General features: G+C 41.6%; 1 protein-coding gene across 1 annotated transcript in view; it reads right to left on the bottom strand.

Annotated features, from left to right (window-relative positions):
* PTPRT (protein tyrosine phosphatase receptor type T) overlaps window positions 1-22,414 on the bottom strand; it is a gene marked incomplete at both ends in the record, with an annotated part of 444,837 nt that overhangs the window by 64,605 nt on the left and 357,818 nt on the right. Inside the window, 2 exons of the mRNA XM_084296820.1 lie at window positions 2,966-3,101; window positions 18,143-18,179. Of these exons, the coding sequence (XP_084152946.1) occupies window positions 2,966-3,101; window positions 18,143-18,179 (173 nt within the window). The remainder of the gene's footprint in view (window positions 1-2,965; window positions 3,102-18,142; window positions 18,180-22,414) is intronic.

Below are 22,414 nucleotides of genomic sequence, written 5' to 3'. Positions count from 1 at the left end.
AACTATAATGTCCTGAACCATGAACAAATGCCACTGTGATATTTTCCAGCTCCGTTTGAAGGAAATGCCTCAAGTCTGTCTAATTAAATTATTTTTCTGCATTGTTGCCTTGCAAGACAACGCTGTCTCGTACACAGAGGCATTAGCCTCAGTGAACTGAAAAGGAGATCTCTTTTCAAGTAAGGTTAATGCAAAAATCGAATGCCAGAGCTTAAGCTCCTAACACTTCTCCTTGTAAAAGAGAAAAAGAACAATTCTGTTGTTAAGCTGTTCTCTCAGAGTACAACTTTTCCGTTGTGCTCCCCCAGAAATTCAGATGAATCTGTGGCCCAAAGCGGCCTTTCCTTTTATAAAATCCGGCCCCAAACCACATTAGGTTACAGACAAAATAAGCCTGGCAGGCTTAAGTTAATCTTCAGGGAACGCTTGTCCACATGCATCTCCAAGCCTCAATTTGAGGCGACTGGTGGTACCCATTCAAGGGAAACCCAGAACCGATACGATCAGCAGGTTCATCAGTGATATGGAGGCACACTACGCAGACCGAGAGAGCACAAGCCTCCCAAACCTCTCCATGCACTGTTATAGCTTCTAAATGGGAAACGGTTTTAAAGTCGATGAGCCAGATTATTTCTTATAATAGTGTTTATTCCAGTGGGTAACTTCGCAAATGACAGCAAGCAGGCAGAGCTACAGACTGCAGTGATTTTGCCTATTTGCATTCAGAAGAGGGGAGCGTGGGGGCTCCTAAGAGTATCCTCACCTCTCTGATTTAGCTCTTGGCAGGCTGCACCACAAGAAAGACTGTTCTCAAATAATGAATTTCTAGTCATCATGAAAAATCATCATTTGTTTTCTGCCCAGCAATATACATGACTTATAATAATAACACATTGTGGGACAGAAATGAAAGATGTTATCAACTCTTAATAGCTTGTGAAACACACCAGGATGTTTAGATGTGGCATTACTCTGCACATCATGACAGCTTTCCTTATGTCTTCCTTTTCAAGCTGTAAAAAAAGCTTTTCTTAAGGAGTGTTTAGGAAGGTAACAGGAATGGATGAGAGCTGGGCATTACCAGAAAGCCAGGTCAGTTTTTCTTGAAACCAGTTTTCTGATTTTTGTTTGTTTTTAATTGGAGATATCAAATTTTCATTGCTTATGAACTGAAAAGCTCCTGGGAGACTGGAACCAGAGACCTCTATACTGTAAAACTGCAGTAGACAAGACTACAAAACGCATGCACATCTGTCCACAAAATCACAAGTGTTTGCACACAACGAAAATTGGATTCAAAATGTAGGCTATCCACACCTCCATTTAATTCAATAGAAATTCACAGTAGTCAGTATGTATGCATGTGATTGGTTTTGAAAAATCGCAGAATCACATCACTTGGAAAGGCCACTCAAAGGTAATCGAGTCCAACCTTCTGCTGAAACTCGTTTCCCTTACAGGAAGCCCCTCGTGGCTTTATCCAAGTCAAATTTTGAACTTCTCAAGGATGGAGAATCTCCAGCTCCCAGCCATTCTGGTAGCCCTCCTCTGGACTTGCACCCTTCTTGTACTGAGGTTCCCCAAACTGGACACAAGTACAACCAGAGCAACCTCACCAGCAGCAAGCAAGAGAATAATCCCTTGCCTCACCCTGCTGCCTACACTCTTGCTAATGCTGCCCAGCTGGCTGCCTCCAAGGGCACACTGCTGGCTTGTGTGCCACTTGTCCTCCAAAGCCTCCAGGCTCTTTTCTGCAAACCTGCCTTCTGGTCACCCCAGCCTGTACTGTTGTGTGGAGCTACTCCATCCCAGATGCAACCCTTCGCCTTTGCTACACCTTGCAAGGTTCCAACCAGGCCATTTCTCCAGCCTCCCAAGGTCCTTGGGAATACCAGCCCTCCACTCCAGCATCTGTATCATAAAATTGTTCCATTTGCCCTGAATTATTACAGAGGAGATCATACCTAGATTTAACTGCTACTCCTATTTTTGTGTGGCTAATACATGTGACTGTTCGTCATAGAGATAAGAGATCGTAGAGGAGCAGAGTTTTGTTTTGCCAAGCCTCACTCCTTGCAGCAGACCAAATAACATCATCAAGGCTCTCACGTGTAACACTACCCGCTCCCTAGGCAAGGGGCCGCCAGGCTAGCAAGCTCACGTTTCATGTAGAATCAAATTACCGTTGAGAAAGTACAATTCACCTCAGAAATGCAATTGGTAAAAATACATACAGAATGCATCCTTTTCTTAAGAAAATCTCTTGCCTAAGTGGTTTGCTGAATCAGTGTACTGCACTGTAAATGTGGAGCTCTTCAAACAGTAACTGCTACAATGGCCTTCTACAAAGTATAAATGCAAATGGTCCACAGAAAATCACATGAAATGAACTGTTTGAATGAATTTCATTACCATACATGATTTTTTTTAAAGTTTCATCCTCCTATAAACTAAATCTAACTCTTTCAAGGACTTCCAACCCTTTGCAACATATAATATTCCAGCTGAACACTGGCCACAAAGGAATCGCTGTGTGGAAAAGTGTCTCATCAAGACTTGCTTGGGAACAAGACCCCCGATCATATCATTTTAAGACATTACTTTTCTTGGCTGTTAAGAAAGAATTCTTTTCTTCTGTTGGAGCACAGCTGTGTTGGGCTCTTATGCCTGCTTATATTGACTCATTATGTTTTTGTACTTGTCCCTGCATTTTCATTTGCTGTCCCTTCTCTTGGATCATTAACTCTCTGGAGTACCAACCATTCTTTTGTTGTGATAAAGTATCTGGCAGAACAGGCATCTCTTCTGGGACTGCAACTTTAGTGGTGTTATTACATAAATATATGTTAAGTACTGCCCCCTGTAATACAAATGGAATGATTTATGTCTGCCAAACTTGTTGTTCCAATTAAAATAGCAGCACTCTAGCCAGGAGGGCCAAGATGGAGGCAAAGCAGAAACTCACCTTCTCTTGATGGTAAGCATTGCTCCTAAGAGGATGATAACAAACATCAGAAGCCCAGCTATAACTCCAGCCATTTTCACTGTGCTGTCCACTTGCTTTTCAGGTTCCACTGCATTGGAATTCTGGGTGGAAGCTCCTTAAAAGATAGAGGGAGAGGAAGAAGAAGATAAAAAGAGAACTTGTAAAAAATAAATAAATAAATAAAAAATCTCGCAATGATTCAGTTTTCATATTCATTTGAAAATCTAGAAATATATTTGCAATTAAATTGCAATAGACCTTCTAACCTAACTTTTTGCCTTTAATAACAGCTAATGCCAGATATTTCAGAGCAGTGGTAGGGTATAAAAAAAACATGTAAAGCAACTGACTAATATTTTCCAATATTATACTGTTTTGGGGAATTTAATGTTCAGATGCATTCAGCATACACCCAGAAGCAGAAGGATTAATAGCAGTTATAATTTTCATCCCAAGCAGCTTAAATCAAGTTGCAATCCTTACTCATCAAAATACTGAATGTGAGTTTCCAGTTATATATCCCCTACTACTATCTGCAGAAACTTTTTCTTCTAAAACCAGAATACATTTGTATTTTTCTCTATACCGAAGGCCTGGCTTGTATAAACATACAACTGCAATTATACACATAATAAGCATTAATCCAGCACACAGAGTACCCTCCACATCATCTAATGTATTCTGTGCGTGGGTTCTGTGGCCCAGGCAAGGCAACAAAATTTCTACCTCAATTTTTTTTTAAAACAGAACATCCTACACACCTAAAAATAAAGTGTATTTAGAAACATGATTTGCAAAGCATTTCTTCTTTTACTTGTTATGATCTGACTTCAGTGGTCCTTAGCCCATGCAATAAATGGGCCTAGCATGATGCCACCCTCTCCCCTTTGCTGGGACTACTCAACATGGTGCTTGTTACATCCCTTAGATTTACAGACATCACCACTTGCTGCACAGAATTTTCCCAGATACATCTTAAACCACAGAGCTTGATTTCGAAAGCCCTGCAAGATTTGAATTGTGGCTACTCTGAAAATTGAGTTAGCCTATTTTTATTACATTCCTAATATACTTAACTACTACTAAAAATACCACATTTGCATCGGATGGAGTTAAATGAATTCATTTTACATGAGATCACAGCCTTATCTTGGGCTTCACCTTTGCTGCTGGAGTCAGCCACATCTTCCTGTACAGTTCATACTTTGTAAGAAAAGGCAATAGTAGGTGAAAACAGTGTTGTCACTAGAAGACAGTAATGTTTTGCTCTTTTCACAGCTGTGTTGCTGACCCTCTGGAAAAGCTGAATCACTTCTGTTCATGCAGTCAGTTGTTTGTGGGAACAACTTCTTTCAACCAAGTCCATATTTTGGTGAGACACTAGAAAGCCTCACTGCACTTTTTATTTTTTGCCCATTTGTCACTTTTTAATCTGTGTGTGGTTTAAAAGAACTCTGTTTGCAAAGATGATTCCCAATGGTGACCATGATCAAATCATGTCATTTAGGGCTTTCCAATATGTTCTGAGTAGGGCCTAAGCTGATGAACTTCCTTGGATGAGGATCAGCTCTTGAATGACGTATTATAGGCTCCTCTCATCTTATCTTGAAGGGTAAATATGGAACAATGACACAATAAATGCAAAACAGGAAAACACACCACATGCAGTGATAAAGGAATGATTTCAGTTTTCCTAAAGCTAAGCTGTTAATCTAGTTTGCCACAGGAAAACACAAAATTTACAAAGCAAAAATTGTCTTTGCTGTTTTAAGCACACGTGTAATTTTCAGCTTTTTGTCCCTGACAGCTGTACTGCTCTGCTGTGTCCACCAATTTTCCCATTCAGTTAAGAGTTTACCAGTAACTTCTATGTACATATCTAAAATACACTAAAAGGACTTCTGAGCATGAAAATAAAATAGCATATCAGCTGCATATTACCATCTTTGTTTGACAACACGTCTTAGAACAAATCTGTCCAAGAATTGAGCTATATGCCATCACACAAGCAATTCTGACACTATCGCATAACAAAACAAGTGATAAAGGTGCAATTTTTATCCTGAAAATGGCTGAATGTGTTTGTTTGATGCGCAACTAAGAAGTACTCCAAATTACCCTTCACTCGAGTTGCAGTTACTCCTATGACCCTAAATGATAGGTGTTGGAGAATGGCTTTCTACCAAACAGCACAGTCAGACCCACCCCCTTTTTTTTTTTCATACCATCTGAATGCCCTCATGAATTGTGAGCCATGTTTAAAAAAAGAAAAAAAAAAAAAAAAAAAAGAATGTGCTGTCAATTCCATCCTCTAATTCCCTGGATTGGTTTGATTCTGCCAGGCTGTTGCTTATTACTACAGGCAATGTGTGGTGAGCGCATTTTTATTTGATATTTCTCTTTCCATTCCAGACTACTGCAGTTCAAGAAAAAGAATAAAGGCTCATTATCCATCCTGACACCTACACACTGTAGTAACTGATTCACTTGAATCTTCTATGTAACTCTTTCTATCCATCTTGGCAAAGGCCAACAATTCCTTTAGGCTACTAGTCCAACCATTTGTAAGTTGTCTTAGCTGATAGCGCCTAGGAATTGATAATATGACAGGGTAAGTAAATTCCTGAGTCTCAGTTCTTAAATCTTCGCACAATGAAGCAATCCCACGAAGTCAGCTGTTTTCCTGCCATTCCACCAATATTTTCTTGTAGATGCCTAAAATCTGCTATGGTGGATTGTACTCCCACCTGCACCACCACCAGCTATAGGCAAGCAGAACATTTCCATCCTGGGAGCAGGAGGTCTACAAGGTGTTAGTGCAGTTGCAGAAGATGACTTCTGCTGCTCCAGACATTAATAGCTTAGAATTCAGTTTTGCTTCTCTTCTTTACCAGGCATGCATGCAGACCTGAAATCTTCTGAGCACAGGAGCCCATAAAAACTGCTCTGTTTCATACAAATGTCTTTAAGTACAATTTTCTTTCTGAAAAACAGTGTTTATATACTGCTTATATCAAAAGTGGAAAAAAAAAAAAAAAGAAACAAACAAAAACCCCTTATAACCAGTTTCCAGCGGTGACTTCCACTGCATTTCCAAGGATAAATTGTTCCTCGTAACTGAAGCTGGATACCGGTATAATAGGATATAGATGGAACAGGTCACTCCTGTTATTACTGTGTGTATTTCAGTGGCACCCAGAGGCTCCCACTAAGGTCAGAACCCCATTACAGTGCACTAACATGAAGTAGGACAATTTTGTGCCCTAAGCTTACTTTCTTAATAAGGAAGGCAAATGATAGAAGACAGACAGAGAAGTGAAGACCACAGCTCCCTTGACTCCCTATCTGTACATTATCTACCAGACCAAGTTTCTTTCAGGGATTTACGTCTAATTGCTTTTTATGTACATTCATGTACTGTACAAAATACCCTTAACAATGTACAAAATGCCCTTAAAGCTTGGTCAGTGGCATGAATCTAACTTTCACAGGTATCATCATTCACCCAGCACTCCATTATGTGTTCAGAGCTATTTGAAGATCATAGTCCTTCTGCACTGATCTAATTTGCTTTGTTTTTTCAACCCTTTCAGGATTCTCATACAACAAAGGACCAACATCCTGTAGACAGAACATGATATAAGCCATGTATTCATGGGAGATACTGTTCTTGTGACACTGCAGAGGTGCAGAGAGCAGAGCAGGAGCAAATGCGCTCTTCACAGGCGCTCACCAGCCCACGAGAAGTCAGGTTTATGGTTCATCGAGGAGGGACAGCTTCAGTAATCCACTCACAGGCACCCAACTCTAATCCGGCTGTGCTGCTGTGGATGCAGAGATACCTGAATCCCACACTATTTCAGTAAGGTGCAACGAGTGAAAAAAATGGCTTGATGTCGTGCCAGATTCTTGGGGCTTTCACAGTCTTTTAAATTCCCCCTTGCTTCAGATCATGATTAAAGCCGGAACTGCTGTGGTTGATAACTTAAGGACAGGAATTTTGAAATCCGAAATGAATTCCAGTGGAGAGAGCTGCCATTTGTATTCCAGAGTTAGATCTTTCAGAAGGTTGCTTCAGCTGAAAGTGCGTCTGTCCACAAGGAAGAGCTGACATGTTTAGCTACTATGAGTTGGACAATGGCTTGCAAGTGATTCCAACAGCAGAAATTCAAGTTTTTGTCAGTAATAATTGATGAGGAGACTATGCCCTTCTATGCTCAAAAGTGAAAAAGCTTCCACTTACCAGCAAGTACTCATTTGTAGCATTATACATTTCTAGAGTGATATTCAAATCTACTTTAAACCCTCTTAATGCTCATGCAAGGTAAGTAATAAATTATGCTATCTACTTTACAGATCTGGAAAGATTAAGGATATGCCTTCGGTATCACACAGCAGAGCTGAGGATTGACATTTCTGGACTGACACACTGTGACAATGCTATCAGACCACAAAACCTCTCACAGAAAAAAGGAAAAAAAAAAAAAAAAAGGAGAAACAGAAACGGCAGCTAAGTGAAAGAAGACACAGTGGCAATCTTTCACCTAGCAAGCTGGGGACAGATATATTATTTGAAAACAATAAGCTGCAAGATATAAAGTAACCTTCTCTGCAGAGGTGGCATACTAAGAACATCTAGGAAAGAATGATTATTAAGTGTATATAGCTAAGCAGGACTGATAATACAAGTTTCTTCTACAAAGCCTATTTCACAGACTCTGATTTGAAACATTATTTAAAGCAGCAATTACAAGATTGCATTAAAAATGTAACTGGCAGGGAAAGGAATTTGAAAAAGCCATAGGCAGGAGGAAAAGACCAGTATTTAAGTCAAATTTCCAACTGGTGAGGCCATAAAGAACAAAGTCCCACAATGGAAGTGGTACCACAATCAGCAGCAGCACCACTGCATAGTAGAGAGAAGTATCTGAGACCACAGCAAAAGTAAGAGAGAAAGCAAATGAAATGGCACGGGACAGATGGGTCAAACACCTGGGGGTCAACCAACAAACAAACCAACCAACCACCAGGGCAGTGCAAGTGTAAATAACGGAGGGGCAAGTAAGCCTAGCAGTGACTGCATTTGGTCTCAAAGTTGTAACAACAAAGGATACAACTCCTCTGGGCAGAAAGTCACTCTTGAAACAAAAACTAATCAGAAAAATTACTTCAAAGCAATAATTAACCCAGAAAGAATAATGAAAAATAATGGGTTAAAAGGCATTATGAGTTCAAATGAGCTGCTCAATTAATCAGAGTAATTTCTTTGCAGTATATAATGTCTTGGCAGCACACTGAATTTAAAATTTCTTAATAGACCTAGAGGCTGATTTTCAAAAGACAGTTATTCTCAAATCACTTGTAAACATTATTTCCTTTTCTTTTTCTTTCCTTTCATGGCACTTTCTATGCAAGTTGCCTACAAATTATTAAAGCATCTCCACACTTAATAATGTTTTCCCCTGTTTTCAGATCCAGATTATATCTAACCTCTGAAACACCATCTCAGATAGCCAGATACCTCTAACAATAACACCACTTCCTATCTCGATGAAGAATACCTGCTAGCTAGCCCTCTGCTGTCTGCCTCACTCATGGGCTGTGTCAGGCAGACCCGTCTGCAGCACATCAGAGCACTGGGACGAGGAGCTACCCGCAGTGCTGGCGCTTCTGCATATTGTAAGGTACCAAAGGGAGATGGAGCATGTCCAGAGGGCTACGAAGCTGGTGAAGGGCCTGGGACACAAGTCCTGTGAGGAGCAGCTGAGGGAACTGGGGGTGTTTGGTCTGGAGAAGAGGAGGCTCAGGAGAGACCTTATTGCTCTCTGCAACCACCTGAAAGGAAGGTGTGGGGAGCTGGGGGTCTCTTCTCACATGTGATAGGACCAGAGGGAATGGCCTCAAGTCGCACCAGGGGAGGTTTAGGCTGGAAATGAGGAGACATTTCTGCTCAGAAAGAGCAGTCAGGCACTGGGATGGGTTGCCCAGGGAGGTGGTGGAGTCACCGTCCCTTGGGGTGTTCAAGGCAAGGCTGGACATGGTGCTTGGGGACATGGTTTAGGGGGTGACATTGGTGGTAGGGGGACGGTTGGACCAGATGATGTTGGAGATCTTTTCCATCCCTATTTATTCTATGATTCTAAGACAGATTCTATTTCAGCTGCAGCTTTGTTTGTTGCAATTCATTGAAAAGGAACATCCCCAACATGATCACTAGACATCACGTCACTACGCCAGTCTTCCACCTCCAGTTATTGAAGACTGCAAACAGCACAGGCCTACTCACTCTGGCTTACAAGTACAATGAGACATTCTCAATTCTTTAAAGAAGCTCAAAAGGAGTGGAAAGAATGATGAGAGCCAGAAGCTTTCAACCATATTGTAAGTGGAGAGAGCAACAAAACAAAGCAGTCTTGGAGAGAAAGACAGACCTGAATTTATATGAGGGATTATCAGGCATACAGGTTGAATTTGTAGGAGGATGAGGGTAAACACACAGTGAGGAATCAAGATTAGTGTTACTAAACTGAATGAGAATTAAAAAACAGCAGTAAGAGAATAATTGATTCTAGAGATTCCAGGCAAATCCACCACAAAGGCTTTTCTTCTCTCCTATTTTCTTCCTCTCTCTTCAGAACAGAAGCACTTAATTTGTGCTAAAGGCAGATATATGGCCCCAAGAATGAGAAAGGTTACTACGTTTACTTGAAAGAAGAGCTTGGATAAAGAGCAGCCGTTGTGATGTCTACAAGTGATGTGATGGTTCAGAGGGTGATAGCATATTTCCATTTTAACTCTCCTCTTTTGCAGAGCTATTTAAAATTCAGCTTTCAATTATAAAAATGGGGAGAAAAAAAAAAAAAAGTAAATGTTCCAATAGTCCAAATTTGCAGACGTGACTTAATTTTTGTATGGTCTTATATACACAGAGAGGAGAGAGATCAATCTTTTGACCGATACAGACAAAAACATTACCGTGCATGACGATGCCACGGATGTGTAACAGACATCACACTCCACGAATAACAACTAATTAACCTTTGCACCAGCCAGTTCCCGTTAAGCACCTACTCTGCTCTCATCATGGTGATCATTAAAAATCCACAGCCAGACCAGCTGCAGAAATTACAAAAACAGCGAGCAAAGTCCAGAGGTGGGTATATAATGAACGCTGAAATCGGGCCACCTCTGAGCCCGGCTGGTCAAAGGTGCTTTAAGCACCACGGTGGCCTACAAAACCTGTGCTGATAACACCTCACCCGCAAGCAGGCTGAGCCGCATGCAAAGGAGGATACTCGCCGTTTTACAGTAAAAAGGGAGTCGTGTAGGCAATGCATTAGGGAGTCTGCATATACACACTCTACGTGTGCTGCATGAAATATTGGGAAACCTTCTGTACTTTGCCGAGTTGAAGCTGCACTTTCAGACATGTCTTGAATGAAGATTTTTATTTTCTGTCTACAGTGGTGTTAAGAAATGGTCTGTTCCACACACACCACTTTTATGGCATTGTCACCTGTCCTCATGCTACCGTGTAGTTTTTTTAAGTGTCCAGTTCCTGGAAGAAACTGAGAAGCTACTGTGTTAATAATAACCTGATTCTGAACATGGGCTGCGAAATCTATTTAAGGAAAAAGAAACATAATCTAATTGGAATAGCCTTGGGTTTGTCATGCCTTTGAAAATGCTATTTAAGGACACTGACAACAATAATTGCTCATGAAAACCTTTTTAAATGATCCACAGTACCTGAGCAGCAGTCGCTGTTCATGTCATGCTTCAGCTGCTTCCAAAGCACCTCCACATATAGGGAAATGCAGAAGAAATACCAACCACCCCACTAAGGTGATGGAAACACATGAGGGTTAGGAACGTGCAACACCATTGTCCTCTGAAACAAGGCCCCCCTCCTCCTGTTCCTCTGTGCTCAGCTCCCCCACCTCCTCCCCATCACTCAGGCCCTGTGCAGGGGGTTTCAGGGGACATTCAGACAGAGAGGGAAAAAATACCCAAATTTCACAAGCAAGTCATCACCCATTGCTTCCTGCGTTTAAAACCAAACCAACCCTTACTGATTTGCCCGTCACTTCTGGTTTTAATGCCCAGCTTTTTCTCCCCATTTTTAATACCTTTTTCTCCTCTTTTGCCTGGCTGGTGGTTCAGCTGCAAACAAAGGTTTGATTGCCTGCCCAGCACCAGCCACAACCACCACACTGGGCTATCAGCATCCCTTCTCACCAGGCAGTCCTGCTGAAAGGGGACAACAGCCCCCAGGGCACCCCAGGTAAATCCATGCCCGCGCTGATTCCAGGAGGACTTGGCTCCTGCTACAATAACCACTTTTATCCTGAAAACCCTTCTTTGCTGGAACAGCTCCGAGCATCTCCCAGCAGTGGACACTTTCAATTACAGAGGCGATGTTTTCCACAGTCTGCTGTTGCTAATCTGTCCCAAATCTTACCTTAAACATCGTGCCTGTCTTTCAGCCTCTCCATTCCCACTGTTTAATCGTGGAGCCCTAGTTTTGGGGTCTGACAGCACAGCGGAGCTCTGGAATAGACAACGTCCTCAAGAAACTGGGCCGCAGTTACCAGGCTCGGTTCACTTATGGCCTCATCCAGTTCTGCACCAGCTTCTTCACTCATTAAGTGAAGTTGGTTCATTAGCTCCCTGGGTTAGGGATGCCCCCAGAACAGAAATTTTAAATCCCTCTGTGTCAGTCTTGGTACCAAATCTGATGAAAATAAAGATGCTCACTAGTTGAATGGGCATCAAAATGCCAGGAAGTTTGATTTGTCTTCCCAGCAGGGAATATTTTTCAGTAAGAGCAACATAAGTGTGTCTGTTATTAACAATTAATTAGAGTGATACATGAACTTATGCTAAAAAAATAACTTTTAGAAGGCTGAAACTTGTTCAGGGTTACAGAAAAAAAGACATTTTCATGCCTCCAACTTAAAAAGTGTGATGAAACCCTCTGAAATAAATAGCACAAAACAGAACAAACCTGTCAGAGGAATAACATTCCAGTGTATCAAAAGACAAAATGCAATAACAAACAGATTTGAAGTGGGATTAGATCTGTTTAAAAAATACATTATCTGTCTACAAAAGTAGAATATATTTCAGAAAAAAAAAAATCGAGCCCTCAAATTTGAGGGAACAAAAGCTACTAAGAAACAGCTTTCATATGCAGCAAAATTGGGTACAGTAGGATTTTTTTCTTCCTAAATTTTCCAATTTTTTGCACTTTTATTCCTCTGTGATTTCATTGGTCACATTTCAGACTCAGGCTCATGTCCAAGGTCTCAAGATTGCTGCACACTCATTGTCAAGGCAGTTCCCTTTTGCTGGTGTTAATCCACTACAAAAAAAAAAAAAAAAAAAAAAAAAAAAAAAAAAAAAGCAGGACTATTTATCTTAATCTTAAAACCAATTGAATTTCAGCGTAATCCCAGTACCTTTTTGCCCCATTATCATCGCAGCCACCCTAATGTGTAAATTAATTGTGGAGTAATAAAGTCATATACATGTGTACATATACAGAGGGATAACCATGCAGCACTGGAGGAGGAACATTCATACAAAAACTTAATCCATCCGAAAACTGAAAAACGCCCCTCCTTTCCCATCCCTTTACATTAATAACACCTAACTCCGCAATGTCCCAGCAGGTCATCCTATGCCTATCAAGTTAAAGCAGCAGAAACTGTTTCTGCAAGCTGATGTGTTTCTCTTCTAGACTGACATTTTCTGGGGTGAAGCAGTGGTGCTGGTTCCAGTGTTACGCACTACAAGACAAGTTTAGGACACACAGATCATCAAGGTCAAACTGCAAAACCCTCGAGAAGCTCTGAGCATCTCCATTTCTGTGAATGAGTTTTATACCATGCTACTGAGGCTCAATTCCACAAGGTCTCTGATTCCTGCAGAAGCTTGTATGAGAAGGACTTACAGAATCAAGCCTTCATTCTTCTGTCATCACCTCTTCAACAGCAGGACCAGGCTGTTGAAGCCTAAGTGTAAGCAGCAGCCCCACAAAATGCAGTAGCTATTTTGACGCAGAAATGCTAGATCATCCCCACGCACCCTCAGGGAGATGCTCAGCCTCTGCAGAGGGCCAGAACGGGATCCCCGGGCCTCTTCAGCCATGCTCAAATGCTCATGTGAAGGTTTACGTGCAGCCTGGGTCCCCAGCTGACCCTCTGCTCAGGTGTCATCTGATTCACATCAGTACAGAAGCGCTGCATAAGGGAAAGCTCCCTTTATAGTGCAGATTGAATAATTTTAAAAGCATTTTCCCGTGCAAACAAAATATGAAACGAGAAGTCAGGAAGCTGCTCAGAGTTCTGGAAGTTTCAGCAGTCTTCCTTTCCCTGAGCTGATAATCACCTGTGCTCAAGAGGCTGGGCGGGTTTCGCGTGGTCACCTCTTGCCTACCTATTACTGCTAAGAACAAGCAAAACCGTTCCCAGGCAGCATGCACAAGAAAAAAAAAAAAAAAAAAAAAAAAAGGAAAAAAAAATCTCATAATGGTTATTAAATTTCCATTCTCCCATTTGCAAGAACTAACAATTTAAAAAAAAGAAGAAATAAATATCAAGAGATAAGGAACCATTAATGAGCCCTCTGCCTTGGTTTCAATTACACTGTGAAAGTAATTTAATGCACTTTAAGAATACAAGAGGTAATCGCTCTCTTTGGTAAGAGGTTGCAATTTTCTCTAATAAAGTGTCAATATAAATATGTTGTTTTAAAACAAAGAGAACAAGTAAGTTATTTCAGAAAGAATGGGACGTATTAAAACAAATGCCATCAAGGAAACCAAATGGCAAAATTAATAAACAAACAGGTTGAATGCAAATTGTATGGCAGAGAGCTAATAAATTGGAATTTAATTATAAGCTTATTTTTAAAGAGTGTTTTATGCTAATGATATGCATCCAAGTGACTAATGCTATGAAAGATGACATTGCTCCAGTAATTTACAAAGAGATGGAGCCCGTCTGAGGAGAGATGTTTATGGCTGGAAGTGGTCAGAAATCTGAGACCAACAAAACATGCGTAGACACAAAAGGTTAATATTGCTTGTGGATTGAAAACTTACTGGCAAAACATGAAATGGTTACACAGACTGGACAAACACAGGGAGCTTTCTGATGGACTGTTGAATGTCACCACAGCAAAGGCTGATGACAAGTCTCTGCCACTGGCCCCTTCCACTGACATCAGCCACCCGTACCGAGATGCCCGACAGGAGGACATGAGCTCAATCCATGCACCTGCCTGCCCGGGCACCCACCGGCTCTGCTCTGGAGGGTGCACCACTGGTGCCACGACCTCGTGCTCTGAAATGCTGACACCCTCCCTGACACTGAAGCCAACACACCAAGATGTGAGAGATCTTTCTTGGGACCAGGAGGATCAAATTCATCTAACAAGGAGCAGCATGCTGGAAAAACCTACAGAAGAGGGTACCCCATGACAGATGAGAAGCAGCTCCTGTGTGGAGCCGAGCTGAGCTGAGCAGGGGTTGATGTGAGCAGTCTATGGTGAAAATGACATCTCAGCAACACAAAACAGGAGTTGGACAAAGTGGGAAACATCCAAAAACTCTTTAATGGACTAGAACGTTTTTTGAAAGAGTTGTCTAAATCCATTTTATTGGTCTTGAGGCAATGGGACATACAAAGCAAATTGCCTCTCAGCCTGCTGAAGTAGCGACAACGGAACAGCCTCACGCGCTTCTCGAGTAATTAAAGCTCCTCAGCTTCTGAGCAGGTGCCTTGCAGCAACACCCAAGATGTGCTGCAATCCCCCAGTACCACACTGCCTAACACTTTTTATTGCTTAATTACTCCCACACTCATGTTTCCAGCCCTTGCTAATCCAGCACTTCAGGAGAACACTTGCCACGCTTAAACGTGACTTGATTCTTATCTTCCTGTTACTGGTGTGAATCAGAACCCATTGCACTAACACTAATGGAGCTACTGGGGTGTCAAATCTGTAGGAATGGAAAAAAAATTACACCAGTAGCCAGAAGTGAACTTTTAGTCTGTAGTATGCATCTATTTTCTTGCATCAATTTGAAAAACAAAACAAAAAAATTTTCATTTTCTCTTGTACAAAGTCCAAGTGGACCTTTAAAGCTGTCAATGCTGAGATTAGCCCAGCTAATTTCAGCCTAACTCCAAAAAGTTTCTTCTTCTTGCCTCTTACTGAAGACACCACCGTGGTATCTTTGCTAGCAGCTCTGATCATTCTGTTCAGGGGAGAACACAGGGTCGCTCATCCTCAGAGACAGCAATGCAAATGAAGGTAAATACAGGGCAACGCTATTAAAGATAATCAGCCTAATGAGCAGACAGAAGACATCATGACAGAGTAGGTCAGCTAGAACATCCCCACTCTCAGTCTTTGGTCACATCACAGTGTAATGATAGCTCTGTGAGTTCCTCTGTTTCACCACCCCGGTAGAGACGGGGCAGATACAAACCCCTCTACAGGATTTGGATGCTGAGTGGCCAAGTCCTTCTGTTCATAAAGAGCTGATACAAGGATGGAATACAGCCCCATGACATAAAAAAATTTAAATTATGGAAAATCCACAAACCACAGAACCATTGTTTAGCTACTGTTCAGCTGCCCGCAATGGACAGTTAATGGGTTGTTAAATTATTAAGGCTATAAATCTGCCTGTGGTGCTATGTTGTTTGTGTGCTGCAGCCAGCACTGTACGTTTGGAAAGCCAAAACTGGCATAAAATTAGCTACAGCTACATTCCAGTGTCCTTGTTAATGGTCAGACATTAAGAAATACAAAATTGCCACACTCAGAGCAAGGACAGGGAGTGTGGAGATTTCTACAGAAATTTTCCACACTCCACATATAAAGAAGCAGGACGTGCCTATAAATCAAAAGCCACATTCATCGGGACAGTAATAAACACTAGAGCTACTGTATTTTTTTGTCCTTTCCCACTCGTGTCAATCAAGAAAAACGCAAAAGAATAAGATCACCAAAAAATTCTAGGTATCAGGCTCTACCCAGCTCTCTTATTTTTCTTATCAAATTAATATTAGTAAGAGATCTTTTTTTAAAAGGAGCCATCTTTCAGAAACAATAGAATAAGGGTAGCTTGCTGACTCTTCTTCGTGACCTAACAGGTTAATGAAAATTAAATCCATTAGCAGAAGTCAGTTCAGGGTCAAACACTTATGTGAGCCTTGTTTGAAGTACCCAAATCAGACACTGAGAATCAAAAGATGGCTTAAAAATGGAACTTCTCAAGCTATCAAGCTATGCGGTGTTTTTTTGTTGTTGTTGTTGTTTGTTTTTTTTTAATTTGAACAATAATCATAAAGTGAGTATCTTTTCTGTTAATGTGACAACATTCATCCACCAACTCCAAAAATAGCAACCACTGAAGTGGGAGAAGTTAAAGGTTTCTAAAAATGAATTAATCCAGTTTCTCTGAGCTCACAAAGAGACCTTCGGGCACGCTCTGGGAAAACCCTGGGCAGACTCTTTTTACCAGACTTTACCCACTCCTGCTCTTTATCTTTCTACCACCAGAAAGCCAAAAGAGGACGCCCCACATGGTCACGCCACTACCCATAGACCAGAAAACCCAAGGGGGAATGGACAGGAGACTGAGACACACAGAACGTCTATAACCCAGAGAAATGAATTAAAGGAAAATTCTATGAGGAACTTCTAAAGAGGAAGCAACAAGAGGATAGAGGGACCCCCAGAGCCATAAATTAAAGGGAGAGAGGGCAGAAATTGCTCATTCTTCTTAGCTTTCAGTGGTGACACCGCTTACAGCCCTCCCCGGCTGCAGCACCAGGTCTCAGCACTGACTGCAGCTGCGCAGGTGGGAACCCCACACAATGCCTGCACCCCAATGTGCTGCCTTCAGGAGTGCACTACTGGGCAGTGGCTCCACATCAAGACAGAAAATGCCCTGTTGCTACCCAGCAACTGTTAGCTGGGGCTCCTTTGATCCCTCCCAATTCCTCAGTAGGTGCTAAAGTAGAAATCAACAGGGGAAATTACCTAAAATTGACTCCTGTTATTGCAACAAGGCAGGAGTGAGAAGAATGAAGGGTGGAGGGTGAAATAGGGTGATGCCTCCTAGGGAAAAGGGCCATGAGTTCCTGCCCATTTTTATTTATTTTTTAAACTCTAGAAATACTCCCCAGGCAGTAATGGTTCTTCCACATTACAACAAAGTGAGAGCACAAGATACATTCCCAAGTTTGGGAAATGGAGAGCTCCCTCTAGCATGGCCCATGGTAATTATCCTATAATTTCCTTACAACTCATTTTGAGACTTGATATGTGTTGAGGAAGTCTTTTTACAGCTACTCTGTTTGTGTTACAAGTAAATTGCCTTACCGACACCTTTACTGGCAAAGTGTTCCCTGGGGTGATTTTGAAGTCCTTAGAAGAGTTGTTAAAAGCATCTCTAAACTCCAAGAAGTAACCAAGACATTGTCATCATTGGTCCCCCAAGAGCTACACCTTATGAAGCAGCCTGGGGATCAAAGCATTGCATCTTAACAACATTTTGCCAAATCATTTGTATCTGGTTTGCTCAGTGATAACGCTAGGTCTATTCTGAACGTAATGCAATGAAAATAAGAAATGTGCTCTATAAGTTCGCTGAATTATACCATGAAAATGGTGTGATATAAGAATTGTGCCCTGCTGTGTTCAAGGTCAGGATTTTCAAAACCTATTAAAAGTCAGGCTTACGTGAGATCTTCTTTTACTTATCTACTTTATGCAGTTACGGAGAAAACGAAATTAATCGGAACGTTTTTCAGTCACATTCTGCCAATAGCAAGAATGGTCCTCGGGGCAGGAAAGCTGTCGATAGAACAAGGGAATGGAGGAACCACAGAGAGACAGAGAGAGATACCCTGTCTTCAGAAATAACAGGGTTTACACATATAGTGAAGTGGCTCTGGAAACATATTCAGTCTTCAGTATCTTCCTTCAAAAATAAAATAATAATAATAATAAATAACAATAATAACAATAATAATAGGCTTCCACCATGAATAGTAACTGTAATCAAGTTGTGTCACCACTGCAGCTTTTATATTGCTGGCATTGTGCTTTGCAGAAAAAAAGAGACCCACGTACCTTTCGTTGCCAGCCGGACACAGTTGATTTTTGTTTCCTGAAAATAAAAAAAAAATAGAAAAAGGAAAACATCAAGGTGTGTAACTTGTCCATCTGCTACAAACACACATTCCTTATACAAAGGTACGAAAACAAATAAGCATTTTTATAATACTTCATCTCTGAAAATACCACCAACAGTTTGAGTTGCAGAAAATACTCCATCCTAATGGACTCGCATGCAGCTGCTTCTCTAGCTGTTGGGAAGTTAGAGTGACACGTGTTTCCACACTCAGTGTGTGAGTGATGGGTCCTGCATAACTGCCTGATTAACTAATAGAATTTACCAGCTAAATGACCTGGTCTGTAATAGGCAGACAAGCTTTGGGTCAAAAGCACATGCATCTGTACATCTAATTTTCATGCACCATTACTGCAAATTGGGTATTTATTTAAACACATGGCAAACAGACACCTAAACAGTCATTTGAATATTTCAGCTCTCTGATATGTATGTGAAGCAAAACAGCATGTTGTATGGCTAGTTCTGCCAAATGAGCCATTCAAACACAACCCCGACCACCGCAGTTTTTCATTGCAGAGCTGGGATAAAACCCAACGCTTTTGTGCAATCCACCTCAGAGTCCGCAGATCTGTGTAAACAGGAGCTTGGATCTGAACAGCAACACTGTATTATTTGGCTTAACTAAAAGCTCAAATTCAGCAGCCTTCTCGGGCCATCTCCACTGAAAATAAATCCTTTCTGGTATCCCAAATTCCCCATCCTGCATCACTTACTAGCACAGATTGCTTCCGTCCAATGCACCATTGCCATCTTAGCGTGTTACTTCGGATAAAAACCTGACTTTGTCAGGCAGGAATCTGCTGCTGGGTTTTCTTAGCACTTTATGCCTTTACATGCTCCTGTACATGTCTCAGGTGTAATGAATACCGCATAAATTACCGTATGGAACAATACTACATTAATATGGATACTGCCTGGGCCCTGGGAACAACATGGTGCAAGCGCACTGCTGAGCACCTTGTTCCAGCCTCAAGCAGTAAGATGAAGACCGTGAAGTCTGAATTTGCTCTTGCATAGAGGGATGCTGCTCCCCCTGCAGCAGGCCCTCCTCAGCTCCAGCAGGAATGGGCAGTCCCAGCGTGCTGCTCTCCCCACACTCACATTGCATACAGGACTGGAAAAAGTGCAGGACCCACACGCTGGGGAACACAAGACCAATTTTCTCTGACCTCTTTTCATGCCCTCCTTGCAAAAATCAGCCTCACAAATGTTCTTTCCCAGCCACACAGCCCTCAGCGAGGCACCGAGTTATTGTTTGTCCCAGCAAACTGGAGGCATCTCTTTGGTGCACTGACCTCTCTTCTCCCTCAAAAAGAGCTCCTCTACACAACCTGTGCAGCTGTTGACACTGCAGTATAAACACGGCTGTACAACTTCGCTCCACGTTCATCTCTGCCTCGTGTATAACCAGCTTGAAATGCAAGCTATTCTGGAAATCAAAAATCTTTATTACTAGTGATGTTATATGAAGCGGGAAAAACACAGCTTTATTTTCAGAGCACAGCCTCAGCAAATAATGCTGGGAATCAGAAGACAGATCTGATGTACTTTGCAATCCGAGTAAAGATGACCTGGAAAATCAGTAATGAAAAATAAAATAAATAAAATAAATACCAAGATAGCATTTTTTTTGTGGTCTAAGAGTCGGTAGGCACTTGCACATATCGTGTTGTGGACAATTTTCTTGTGTATCTATTGAGTTCTGCTAGCTTCAAAGGGCAACAAAAACTGGAGAAACTCGTCAATGCTGAGAGAAGAGAAGGTGAGAAAACAAAAAATGAAATCTTGTCAATGATGCTGTAATTGATCTCATTTGAGCATGTGCATATTCCTGCACATTACCCTCCCACAGGATAATTTGAGCAGACAGGATGCAGTGTGTTCTGTTTGCATTTACATCTACTAATTGCTGTATTTAGCACAGCCAATCGCAGTTATTAGAAGACAGTGATCTGGCACTGCCAAAAGCAAGGGTAATCAATCGCCAGAGGAACAAGACATCTGGACTTCAGAAATTTATTTCAAATTGTGTCTTCTGAGAAGGAAAACATAAAAGAAACCTGCACAGACACCAGGCGTCCAGCTACCAGGGATGCCAAGTCTGAAGAACGGAGCTCAGCCCATAATCCTGATTAGGCTGATTATTCCTTTGATTCCCATTGACCACCTCATTGATCAACCCACTGCTCACCTCTTTGGTGTCTCACAAAAAATGAGATCACATTCTGTTTACTGTATTTTTCTTTGATTGGTACTGTGATTTGTCTGTCTGAACTCTTTTTGCCAATAAACAGAACACATTTTTATCTCAAAACAGTAAAAACCATTTTCCCATAATCACATCTGTTTTCTGAAAAACTCCTCTTGATTCAGACAAGGTGTTTACCTCTTCACAGTAAAGATGCTTCTGTTTAGCCAATAGCAAAACAGGAATAAATAATTCATCCAGATGGCTTAAAGCCATTACGCGATAAATAATGATAAAGGGATAATAAAAAATTTTCCCAAATTTCAGTCTCCTGATTGTATCCGTATGTTCTTTCAAGCATTTGGATACATAAATCCCATTTTATTATATCACAGAAGTTTTACAAGACCTCATGGCTACAACCATCCCAATGATGACCCAAGATCCCACATATCTGGAACAAGACACCTGTTTTGTATTACGGGTTAAGTCATCACAGGAATAATGCAAATTAAGGTCCCAGTATCACTGCTACTTTGACTGTACGGCACTGCCAGGTTATGGAATCTCAGACATTTTATTTTCAAGCGGTAAGTGAACAATGCAAGCATATTTTAACTGAAATCCTGGAATTAGAAAACAATTTCATTTTCACCTGCGTGGATACGACCTACGTCTCTTGATCCGACCTTCATTTTTCCAACTTGCTTCACATCCAGAAAGCTGACTGCACATTACAGCTATCTGTATGTTTACTGTAACATAGTTATATAGGTTACTTATCTGCAACTTACTTTAATATGAGCAAAACATGATTGTAATGTGCCTGTACTCAAGGCTGAACCCTAAATTTTTGAGTGCATGTACCATGGACACACAGCAGATGAAGACTGTGTTTGGAAGCGCTGGTGGCTTGTTCCTGCAGGGCAGACCTGGACCTACTGTTAGGATGAGCTGAAGACTCCGAAGAAGACATAACTGGTGCTGAGAAGCCGGGTAAGCAGTCTTTGTCAGCAGCTCACACAGACACTCACATCTACATGCCACGAGCCTGCTTTAGCATCACTCTGAATTTTCATTCCTTTAATGCAGCTTGTTTTTTGTTTTTCCATTTCAAAGAAAGGGAGCTGATGCCATTTACTAATTACTTAGGTTCCTAAATGCACCTTTCACTGAAGTGCACAGGATGATAATAAGACAAGTTCTGCCTCTGTCTCTTTAGTGTTTGGATGGGAACAATTTTCTGCAGACAAGGGCTAGGAGGGCAGCAGGACATATGTTTATGTGTCAGCTGCATCTTCACAACCTAAAAGGCCAAATGACTTTATTCTTTTCTTTTAAAATGACAGCTTGCTGTTTACAGACTATGAACAATAAAAGAAGCAGAGCTTCTTCCTCCATCTGTTTTCACAGCCACTTTTTTTTTTTCCTCTCCTTTCCTATTATTATGACCCTGCATTAGTTAAGCAGTGCCTTTCTTGTCTGAGGGAGAACCTGCCGCCACCAGGGTGGAACTGGCTGTCCCCAGACATCCCACTCAGCGCTGCCCTGCCCCGGGCACTAGTTTCATCAGGCAGCTCACACTGGAGACAGGTAACTTGAACTTCTGCTGGTGCACACACAGGTAATTACTGATCTCCCACTTGGCCTCAGCTTCAGCACCCCAAGGCCCAGACCCGCACTGAGTGTGCTTGTGGGCTCCCCACGGACAGGAATTGCTCTTCTGGCCACTGAACACCCTCATCAATTTTGGTGGTGGTGTTCTTAACAATTTTTTCCCAAATTTGGGAGAACTCTACATCACACATTTCTTTTTTTATTCCACCGAGGCCAGCTGTTTGCTGTCTTTAAAATCAATCACGTGTACATATCTGTGCAGGGCCTATGATCTCCCCTATAATTTCTACTGCCAGCTCCAGGAAACTGCTAGCTCTCCGTGAGACTAAGCTAAGCCCAGCATTGCCTTTCCAATTACCAGCTATTTTTAGTCTGTGTTATTTGGAGAAGCGAGCTTTAACAA

Source organism: Netta rufina, assembly GCF_964035555.1.
Source record: "Netta rufina genome assembly, chromosome: 16".
NCBI lineage: Eukaryota > Metazoa > Chordata > Aves > Anseriformes > Anatidae > Netta > Netta rufina.
Note: the sequence above shows the minus strand (reverse complement) of the source record. Positions and strands in the feature narration are given on the sequence as shown.